Source organism: Loxodonta africana, chromosome X (genome assembly GCF_030014295.1).
Source record: "Loxodonta africana isolate mLoxAfr1 chromosome X, mLoxAfr1.hap2, whole genome shotgun sequence".
Classification (NCBI taxonomy): domain Eukaryota; kingdom Metazoa; phylum Chordata; class Mammalia; order Proboscidea; family Elephantidae; genus Loxodonta; species Loxodonta africana.
The window spans coordinates 160,333,203-160,344,237 of NC_087369.1; the positions used below are offsets into that span (position 1 = coordinate 160,333,203).

Consider the following 11,035-nt stretch of genomic DNA (forward strand, 5'->3'; position numbering starts at 1 on the left):
GGTGCCCGGCCGGAGTGGCCCCTTCGCCTCCGCTTCTGATTTTGCTTATTTGTCTTTGTGCACGCTGGCTAGTTAGTTCAAGCAGACTAGTCCTGAGCCTTTCTCCTCCCTCGCCTCCCCCTCCTCCTCCCCTCCCGCTCCTTCTCCCCTCCTCCCTCTTGTCCCTCTGCAGGAGACTCGGGCAGCGACGGAAAGTTGCAGCCCCTGGACGCGCCTTGGGAGGCTGCGGGCAGCGGCCAGCCACCGCTCCTCTCTGACTGCGGCACTTCGGAGAGCTCCTCGTTCGACCACCACAGCCAGATCGCCCCACCCATGACGATGCTCCTGGACGGAGGCCCGCAGTTCCCCGGGCTGGGAGTGGGCAGCTTCGGCGCGCCGCGCCACCACGAGATGCCCAACCGCGAGCCGGCCGGCATGGGGCTGAACCCCTTCGGGGACTCGCCCCACGCCGCCGCCGCCGCCGCCGCCGCCGCCGCCTTCAAGCTGAGCCCAGCTGCGGCTCACGATCTGTCCTCGGGCCAGAGCTCGGCGTTCACGCCGCAGGGCTCGGGCTACGCCAACGCCCTGGGCCACCACCACCACCACCACCATCACCACCACCACCACGCTGGCCAGGTGCCCAGCTACGGCGGCGCGGCCTCTGCCGCCTTCAACTCCACGCGCGACTTTCTGTTCCGCCAGCGCGGCTCTGGGCTTGGCGAGACGGCCTCGGGCGCTGGGCAGCACGGGCTCTTCGCCGGCTCGGCGGGCAGCCTGCACGCGCCCGCGGGTATCCCGGAGCCCCCCGGCTACCTGCTTTTTTCCGGGCTGCATGAGCAGAGCGCTGGGCACCCGTCGCCCACCGGGCACGTCGACAACAACCAGGTCCACCTGGGGCTGCGAGGGGAGCTGTTCGGTCGTGCAGACCCGTACCGCCCGGTGGCCAGCCCGCGCACGGACCCCTACGCGGCCGGCGCGCAGTTCCCCAACTACAGCCCCATGAACATGAACATGGGCGTGAACGTAGCGGCCCATCACGGGCCCGGCGCCTTCTTCCGTTACATGCGGCAGCCCATCAAGCAGGAGCTGTCGTGCAAGTGGATCGACGATGCTCAGTTGAGCCGGCCCAAGAAGATCTGCGACCGGACCTTCAGCACCATGCACGAGCTGGTGGCGCATGTCACCATGGAGCATGTGGGGGGCCCGGAGCAGAACAACCACGTCTGCTACTGGGAGGAGTGCCCCCGCGAGGGCAAGTCCTTCAAGGCGAAGTACAAACTGGTCAACCACATCCGAGTGCACACGGGCGAGAAACCCTTCCCGTGCCCCTTCCCGGGCTGCGGGAAGATCTTCGCCCGCTCTGAGAACCTCAAGATCCACAAGAGAACCCACACAGGTAAGGGGGAAGGCAGGCGGGCGCGGGGCTCCCGGAGCGGACTTGCAGCACGCGGGAGAAAGGGTTGGCGACCACGGAGAGAGAGGGCGGCGCCCCCGAAGGCTGTTCTGAAGAGAAGCGCTGTCAGCGCCCCTCCGCTCTCGCTCTCCCCACCCCGCGGCGCTTTTGCCCACTTCTAACTTCCCGGGCAGACGGCTCTGCGGTCTCGGAGGAACTAATTGGGGACCTTCTCGCGCCCAGGAACAAGCCGGCGCCGCCTCTTTTTGTCTCTCTTTCTGGGTTACTATGAAGGGACTCCGAATACGATGAGAGCGTATTGCTTACAAGCGACTTAGCTCTGGGCACACATTCGAGAAAGGCAACCATAGAAATGCTAATGAAAACTAACTTTCGGTTACTTCCGCTCTTTTTTAACTTGATTGGCACATCTGCTAATTAAATGACTGATACTTTTGTCAAACTATTTTTATTTGGAGTTCCAGGTTCAATTCAGTGTTCCAGGAGGAAAGCTAAACTAGAAAAGGCACCGCAGTTCGGTGCCTTGTACAGAACAGCTTGTAAAACTGTCCGAAGCCCCTGGATTTATACATTTTTCTCTTTTCGAACGTTAAGTACGACTGCCCAGGCTTTTAACGCTGGGCTCACTTAGAAAAACCCTGCATTTGAAAGAGGCAAATTAAAAGGTACAAAGAAAAAGCCGAATGGGATTGTCCCGTCCCTGGCCCATTGTCCCGCCAGGGCTCGGTTACCTCGCCAAGGTGGCGGCGGAATGTGGGAGCGCGTTGGGAGCCCTGGGCCGGGTGGGGTCGTACCACAACTTAGGGGAAACTTCGGAGGAGCCCGGGGCTCTCCAGTCCTGCGAGAACAAAGGGACGGTCAGGTTCTGGGCCGGCCCTGCCCCATCCCCGCCCCCGACCACCACTCCCCAGCCCAACAGGCTCATCCAGCGCTCTCCATTTTTCTCCAGGGAAAAGAGATGCCGCAGCCGCCCGCAGTCGGCGCTCCCTCTCCGGGAAGACTGCCGGGTCAGCAGTCTCCCGCGACTCAGTCCTGGGAAGCTCCCGGCCCTGACCGTATTCCTCCCCCTCCCCCTTTTGCGTTTTTTCCCTTTGCAGGTGAGAAACCTTTCAAATGTGAATTTGAAGGCTGTGACAGACGCTTTGCCAACAGCAGCGACCGCAAGAAGCACATGCATGTGCACACCTCGGACAAGCCCTATATCTGCAAAGTGTGCGACAAGTCCTACACGCACCCGAGCTCCCTGCGCAAACACATGAAGGTAATTACCTCTTTATTAGCGGTCGGCGGTTTATAAACACTCGGCCCGGGACCGGCCGCGGAACGGAAGCGTCCGCGCTGCCAACCCTCTGTCCTCCACGTTAAATCCGATTTGCTCCAGCGGTGACACCTTGAACCCATTTGGGGGACCCCGGGGGGGAGGGATACAGGAGGGAGGGGGAGGAAGCGGAGGGAACAATCGGTTGTTTACTGGGAAGCTCTAGCCGAGCTCGCCGGGCTCAGACTGCGGTGGCCGCTTCTTCCCGGCTCAGCCCGCGGTGGGAACCGAGAGTGGCCACGCCGAACCCGGGGTGGGTGGGCTATTGGCTCTTCGGCTTCGGATAAGACAATAGAGCCGAGGAGAGAGGTCTGGGTCTCACACGTTTGTCTGAGAATTCGCAGCGCCCAGGGCCCCTGTGCCACTCTCCTCTGCACCCGTTTTCCCAAGCTCAAACAGGCTTGGTGAAAGCTGGGCCCGGAGTATTTTATAGGGCCCCAAAGAGTAACTGCGTAGCCCACTCCATCCGCGGAGAAAGCCTTCTTTAAAGGGGCATGAATAAAACGAAGTGTTTTGTTCCTTTTCCGTGATGCCAATCTTAGGACAGAAACTGGTTGGCGAACATCTCCGGGTTTTCTACACATCGGTGATATGGAAATTAAAAAAAAAAAAACAACCAGCATTTCTCTTTTAAGTGGGTCACTGGGCGGTCTTGCTCTTACGGTGCTCAAATTCTGTTTTTACTTGCACATTGCCAGTTGGAATTATATTCATTATAATATATACATGTTAATTTTAGGTTCATGAATCTCAAGGGTCAGATTCTTCCCCTGCTGCCAGTTCAGGCTATGAATCTTCCACTCCACCCGCTATAGCTTCTGCAAACAGTAAAGATACCACTAAAACCCCTTCTGCAATTCAAACTAGCACCAGCCACAACCCTGGACTTCCTCCCAATTTTAACGAATGGTACGTCTGAGGACACACACAAACCCTGTTATCCATAAAATGGACCAAATGCATTTTAAAAAGAAAACTGAGACCAATCAGATGGAAATGGAGTTTTAAGGCAAGCAGCCATATATAGGGCTACATCTTGTTAATTGCAATTATCCAGGAAGGTTTTGGGCAAGATCCAAAAGTAACCATGCCCTTTTCTCAGGATTAGAAAATATGTTTTGGCATTTGAAGGATTTTTTTTTTTTAATCTTTAAAACTGCTTCCCCCTCCCCCTTTCCTTTGCTCTCTGCCTACCCCATCCCTAAACTCCTTCAATTAATTTTAACACTTGTCCTGTTGCTTGAGAGGAAGCTATAGAAGGTTTGTTGGTGGTGGTAATGTTAAACTGATGGAAATTCTTTTTCGCCTTAGTGGTGATTGTTTCAACTCTCACAGTCCTAAACCGTGCCAAAGTCCTGTTATGTCTTGAACTTTTCCTCAAAGCATTACACTTGTGAATGTATTTTTTTTTTAATGGGGTCGAAACTGTTGTTCAGTATTTTTTCAGGCTGAGGATGTGATGTTACTCTACACAGATTGTGACATTTAGTATGCAGTTGCCTTTTGTAATAACTTTTTTTTTGTAAATACATATCCATTGATGCCATATTTATCGTTTGTAATTTAATTATTGCTACAAGTGCCGGGAACTGAACAATATTTATGGATAAATGTTTTCTAACAAATTCTGTACAGCTTTTGATTATAACTGCTTTAGCATTAAAAATTGTTTTGAAAGAAGAACACAATTTACAATTTTTGAACCACTGACGACTCCTTTCTCTTGTTTTGTAACAGCCTCCTTCTACAAAGAGGAGATGCGAGCAAATTAAATCTTGCTTGTTGGTATTTATAATTCATTCAGATCCCTTTTTTAATTGTTAAATTATTTTTCTATTGCAGTCTAGATTCTTTACAGTGTCAGTTTCCATCTGGGAAGACCCTCCCTTCTTTAGCTCAGATGGTTGTTTAACTACGAGTTTAAATGTGTTTGTCCTGGATTTTCGGCATGCAAATGAAATATTACTGATCAATTCAGTTAGTGGCCATGACATCTCAATCTTGTACTTCAAAGACTGAGAAGCTGGATTTAATCATCCCTGCCCTACATATATAAACATAAGGTAAACTAATGAGTTTTATGTCCCTTAGTTCTTTATTACCTTACATAAAAATGCACATTGTGGCAGGATGCATGTCTGTCTATTCTATCTAGAGATCACCCATATACCTATATATGTTTGTATCTATGACTTATCTACTCTAATCTGCCTATCAACTCTAGCTATCTGTATATTTTCAAAAGCTAGCATATGTCTGGAATAGTGGCGATGAGTAAGGCCAGTTGAGCAGTGCTTACTTACAGTTAAAGTGCTTCTTAAAAGAACCATAGTCCATTTACAGTTTTTGACGGCAAAGGCTGATTTGTTTTGCTGTACATAGTTCCATTCATAAGTATCGCAATTATTCGTAACATATAGAGCGGTGTAATAACTGCAGCGGTTCTGAAATGATATTATGGAAAGAAAAACATTTGCGAAATATGTATTTTTAAAGTTCGTGGTTTGTAGGCAAAAATGTTAAGAGCATTGTTTCCATTAAAATCAATAACAATGAAAAATGGTTGTTTGCTTTGTGATAAAATATTAATCCAATTAATCTTTCTCCAGTGAAGCAACTCATTTGGACAAACAGTTCTTTTACAATGGTAATTTCAAAAAGAAACTAAGAGATTGTTATTTTGGGGGGTTGGAGTAGATAGAGTACTGAGAGACCTTTTTTTATTAATTTAGGGTGCTGTTTAATATTGATCCCAAGCTGCATGAACAATAAGTTTGCAGGTCAGCAAATAGAAAGGTGGAGATAAGGAATTATAAAGTATTTAGAAATGTAATAAATAGGCTTAAGCACCTCCTTCTCTTTAAGGGGCAATGCTCTCAGTGTTTTGGTGACAGTCGCTTTGGTATTATAATCATTTTTAATTCTAGAATTTTGTTCATTGTTCTTTTTAAAGAAATAAAGTCTTGGCACATCTTATTTATGTTATAACATTTTTGTATTTGGTGCCTGTTTTTTTTTTTTTTTCATGTTAAAATAAATCAACCATAAAGTGAAATGCTCAGAGAACTTCTGATGATTAAAGGAAACTTTGATTCCCTGGATACAGCTGAAGCAATGTATTTTTTTTAAAGTTATCTAAGGCTCTGTGTCAACAACAAATTAATTATTGATAGTTTGTAATTGTAAATTGCTTTGGAGGCATCTTTTTTGTTTGTGGAAAATGGGAGCTTTTGCACTTTCTTCCACCAATAGCCAAGGCAAGGGCGTGAATGCTGTGAAGAGAAATTGGGATGACTACACATGTGATGAGCAGGTAACCTGGTCAGCCTACTACTCCTACTGGCAACACTCCAATCTTGACCTTGACATTGAGGGTGCTAGGTCAAATTCCTATTCCAGGATTTTCCTTCACTTCAAACCAGAGACCATTTTAAATGTTCAGCAAGTTTTCAGAAAGTGCATATTAAGAAGATTGGCTCTAGAGGTGTTCCAGTGTGAGAGTGGGATAGTGTATTCTTTCCTGGAATGTGCACTGAGCTCCCAGAGTTTACGATTTTCTCCACAAGTCCCCTCTATCCCAACCTAAACCTAACTTTAAACGGGAGTGAAGTGATGGATTGGTGTTAAGATTATTCATTCAAACTTGGACCCCCCCTTAGTGAGCTTGAAATTCGTAAACCATTGTGTGTGTCCTAAAATCACGCTAATTAATAGCAATGATGATAACCAATATTAAGGTAATATAAAAGATTATTTCTAATTTGGGGTAGTATCATTTTCTCTTAAATAGTCTATGTTCTCTGCCCATGTCGTTTGTGGCAAAGAAAACTGTTCTGGCAGAAAACTGAGTTTCTGCTTCCTATAATCTGCCTCTGGGGATACATATTTACATTCTTGAATTTTTAGTATAATATCATAGAGAATAAGCACCTCTCCCCCAAAAAACGAACACCTTAAAAAAATCAAAAAAATAAAAAACACCCACAGATCTAACAACCTTGCAAATGTAAAGAACTGGACCAACTGGGAACCATAATGTCGGCGGCTCACAATCAGAGTGAAGCCCCAACTAGGCTTAGTGATTTACTTATTTTCCTTCTTGCACCTGGCAAGACCTTTGTTAGAAGACCATATCCTTTTTCAAATGTGTGATTTAACGTTAAGATTTTCACCGTTGGGTGGGAAAGGAGGAGGTGTCTAATCTCCCAAACTTGGGCCACGCAGATAGAAATCTAGCCTTCATCCAGTTCGGAAAGCTAAAGATCAGGGTGAGCAGGGCAGCCCGGCTTCGCTACTGCGAAGGCTGGAGACTTCCTAGCCGGGCCCTCCGCTCAAAAAGCCTCCCGGGAAAGTAGATGTGTTCAGGACTTCCTCGCCCCTCCGCCCTTTCTACCTTCTCACCGCCTGGTGTCTCTTTGCCTTTCGCCCCTGGCTCCCTTAACCCCCCCTACCCCTCAGAAAACTCCATAAACAAACGAAAAAAGTCTAAGAGCATCTTGCCATTTAAATTTCTGAATGCAACGCCACCAGCCTGCCTACCCCTGCAGGGCGGGCTCTCCTCCGCCTGGCAGATGGGTTGGTTTGCTCCCTGGCTTCTGGCCCTGGAGGCCCAGGTCGGGCTTTGGCCCGGGGAGAAGCCAGGGTTTCAGAAGTCTGGGCTCCAGCTCGGAAGCCCTCAGATCCCTAGCGCTGCAGAATCCCCATCTCCACATCAAGTTCTAGTGACTGGCGATGGAGGTCTGGGCCGGGGCCGGGGGCCTGCTCGTTTCCTAGGGTCGGTCCTCTCGCGGTCTCGGCCCGCTGACCCTTTGACCCCCACCTACAGGGCCCCGGGGCCGCCGGGCTCCGAGGACGCTTCGCGCCCCACCGCCTCCGGCCTCATTAGGCCGGCGGGGCTGTAAAGCCGAAAGCCGCCGCTGCCTAATCCGGACCCGGGGTCAATACGAGCCCAAACAATGGTGAGCTGCGAAGGGCGCTGCGCCGCGCGGGCCGCAAACTTTGTTCCCGGGATTTCCCTGCGGCGGAGGGGCGGGGGCCTTGTCCGCCTGCAGGCCGTGCCGGCCCGACTCCCCGGCGGCTCCCGGCCTCGCGCGCGACCCTCCGCCGAGGCGGTGCGGCCAGGGGCCTGGGGGGGGGGCGGCCGGCCCAAGGCCCCCCCGCCCCGCCAGGAAGGGACTTTGAAAGGGGTTTTTGCGCGCACGTGCAAGCGCCGGGCCGGACCCGCGCGGGGTCCCGCTGGGCGGAGAGGGGTCTCCCGCCCGACTCAGGCCCCCTGGCCCTGGGCTCCGGCCTCTCCAACCCGCCGCCCCCCACCCGGCCCGCGCCGCGCCGCGCCGCGCCGCGCAGGCGCACAGCCCGCTGCCGTCGGGGCGGCTTCGGCGGCCAGGGGTGGGGGGTCGAGTTGAAAGCGGCTTTGCAGCAGAGAGGGAGGGGGAGGGGAAGGAGGAAGGGGGTGGGTTTGGGGGCGGCTCTCGAGTGCTGAACATGGCGGCCGGATGCGAACCCCCGCGGAGCACAGCCGAGTGCAGGCCGCGGGCCGCCGAAGTGTCGTGTGCTTCCCACCCCTTGTTCTGCCTCGGCCCTGAGCGCCTCGCAAGGGAATATAGGTCGTGGCGGCCGAGCGCAAAATTGTTAAAACACGGAAGCGCAGAAGTTGTTCAGGGTATCCTGCGTGGGGGAAGTTGACTAGCCCTTGTGGGGGCAGGGGTCTCGGGGGACTTGGGCATCAAACCCACCAGAGGTCGCCCCCACTCCCGGCCCGGCTGAAGACCCTCCCCCCCCGCCTCCATGGGTGGGGGATGCCATTTGGATTTATCATGCCCGGATTGGGAGTACCCAGCGCCTTTGTGCCCCAAATGATGCCCCAGAGTGCACACGGCTACCTTCTCAGGACAATCGCGGGGCCCGTGAGGAGGGCGCAGCTAGCCAACGTTTCCAAATAAAGTGTCTTAGTTGTCCATACAGATGTGCCCTGGCGAGACCGAACCTGGCATGGGCCTCAGGCCCCCGTTTTCTGCATATCTCACTTAAACCGGAACCTATGAGAATTGGCACTACTGTACCAATGTATGCCATATCAGCTGGTGGTCCTACTTTAAGAGAAGAAAGGCCACAGTCCCGAAAATTTTCATTCGGCTTCTGCTTAACTGCCTCCATGCTTGCGTGTGAAAGAACCCTGGTAGTTCTCGGAGCCCAGGCTCGTGTTTTCTCCGCAGAAAAATTCTGTGGAGTCGCCTTCAGACGTGTCTGGTGATAAAAAAATTGACCCCAGCTCCTCTAGGAAAATAAGTGGCACGAATTGTTTCAGGTTGTATCCTCGTGGAGGCCAACAGCCGAACGCAAAGGCGGCCCTCTCGGGGCTGCCCAGGCTCAGGCATTTTAGGCTCCTGAACGTAAGGGGAAGCTACCGTGGGCCACCTTGGGAAGGGCCCCAGGTGGGTGGGCAGCTCATTAGCATGGCTGACCCAGATCTGTGGTGGGGTGGGGGGATCTGCGGAACAGTGCTTTTTTTTTTTTTGCAGAGAACAATGGGGGTTGTTTTTCCTCCTTTACAGTGCACAAAGAGGATGGCTTTGGAGCAAGAATTTGGAATATGCATTTAAGTTGTAGTGCTTTGCATTGGAAACCCCCGACAATTAAAATAAGCATGTTCTGTAGTACTTTGAGTCCTTTTCTTATGCGTGATTCCTGCAAGTCAAAAGGGCTGGCGTCTCTTCAGCCTTTTGGAAACTTGTTTTGAAATTACCACCAAACGGATTTTTTTTTTCCACTTTCCTGTGGGTGAAGTTTCCTTCCCGGGCTCAGCCGCTCCCCCCACCCCCTCACTGGAATAGTATATTGACATCTTTGAGAGATCAAAGGAAATAGATGGTGCTTGCTGTATACTTTATTTTTCCATGCTGCAGTTTGAACCCTGAAGTTTGAGCTCTTCCTGGGTAAACCTCTTGGTACCAAACGTGTGGAAAATGAAAATTAATTAATTTTACAAACCTTTAGCCAATGGCTAGGCAGTTAGGGTTTTGTCTCTTTAAGAACTACAGAGCATAGATTGTCTCTAAGTTGACTTTAAAACCAAGCTAAAGATGCATTGGTGAACTGTCTCCCCTGGATATCTGCAGTGTTCTTTGGGTTACTTGATATGTTAAAACTCTGGTTGATTTCCATGAGAGTTATGTGAATGGAATTTCTGCAAAAATGGGCAAGTGATAAATCGGTAGAACTGTCATAGTTGTTTTAATGCCTACTGCAAAGGGCACTGCCTTGCCCACTGAGGTTTGGTTTCTATCATAACTACTGAAATTTACAGTTTGAAAAACAAGTTTGCAGGAAGCAGTTAAAGGGGCAGGGGTCAGACGACATGAACTAATGGCGACTCTTAACACATGAGCAAAATTGCTTTGCATAACATTAGAGAAAGTCCTGTTTCAAGAAATCTGTTCAAACTGAAGAAGTTATCTTCCTCTAAAAGCATCTAACAAACCAAGCAATTTTTTTTTAATCTGATGGCTTATTTTAATAGTTTACTAATTTGATGAATAGAGAGAAATAGGAGTTTTACAGCAACTGTAAAAGTAGCCGTCACTGGATAGCATGTTTAATAAGGTGTGTATGTTGTCTAATGTGTTTTATTAAAATACAACCTATATAAAGACCGTTTGGACTTAAGGTGTTTAAAACAACAGATTTCATTGTGCTTTATTATAAACTAGCATTTAAAAGCAACATATCCGTGTAACATTTTATGAAACTTTTCTAAGAGTAATTGTGGCCTATTTTAACCTATCTGCAGTTCACTTTTTGTTTTCTTGCCAGTGTTGTCCTGCTTGGTATCCGGGACAGTCTCTAATTCCTGACGAAGAACTTGATACTGACGTTGGTATGCAGCAGCCAGCCCTCCATAACACTACCAATCCAAAATGCAGGGTTAATGCCGAACCTACTGTGCAAGAAATGATTTACTGATGAGGTTTCAAAGAAAACCACATCAATTTGGATGTCTGTTACCTTGAAGGGATCATTTTAAGAGTGGTAGCTTCTTCCCTAGGTATAAAAAAAAAAAGACTATTTTCTTCTTTTGGTGTATTTCATTCTGTGTTGGGCAATCATTTGTGAAATGAAAAAGCAGAAAAGCTATCCCCCACCCCCAATTTAGGATTGATAAATGGGAAGATGGAGGTAAAGATTGGCCTGATTCATAACCCAGTGTGTATTATCTCTTGCATTGTGTTGACCTTGTTGGAAATCTCTTTCAAATATTTGCGTTCCGCATGTAGAACTAAAATGTTGAAAACTAGAAATGTGAATGCTTGTTTTGTTAATTTCAT

General features: G+C 49.5%; 1 protein-coding gene across 2 annotated transcripts; it reads left to right on the plus strand.

Moving 5' to 3' along the window:
• The first annotated feature begins 312 nt into the window (after positions 1 to 312).
• On the plus strand, positions 313 to 10,673 carry ZIC3 (Zic family member 3). 2 transcript variants are annotated; one of them, XM_064278133.1, is made up of 3 exons: positions 313 to 1,375; positions 2,491 to 2,654; positions 10,524 to 10,673. In XM_064278133.1, the coding sequence occupies exons 1-3, from the start codon at positions 313 to 315 to the stop codon at positions 10,671 to 10,673; spliced, it is 1,377 nt and encodes a 458-aa protein (XP_064134203.1). The 2 variants fall into 2 exon arrangements, with proteins under 2 accessions (XP_064134203.1, XP_064134202.1); XM_064278132.1 differs by lacking the exon at positions 10,524 to 10,673 and adding an exon at positions 3,451 to 3,722.
• Positions 10,674 to 11,035: the final 362 nt, after the last annotated feature.

What these genes read in the sequence shown, in the direction of transcription:
- ZIC3 (XM_064278132.1), top strand. Translation starts at nt 313, where the DNA reads ATGACGATGCTCCTGGACGGAGGCCCGCAGTTCCCCGGGCTGGGAGTG. An exon ending in CCACAAGAGAACCCACACAG is followed by an intron (nt 1,376 to 2,490) that starts GTAAGGGGGAAG and finishes TTCCCTTTGCAG; the next exon opens with GTGAGAAACCTTTCAAATGT. An exon ending in CCCTGCGCAAACACATGAAG is followed by an intron (nt 2,655 to 3,450) that starts GTAATTACCTCT and finishes TGTTAATTTTAG; the next exon opens with GTTCATGAATCTCAAGGGTC.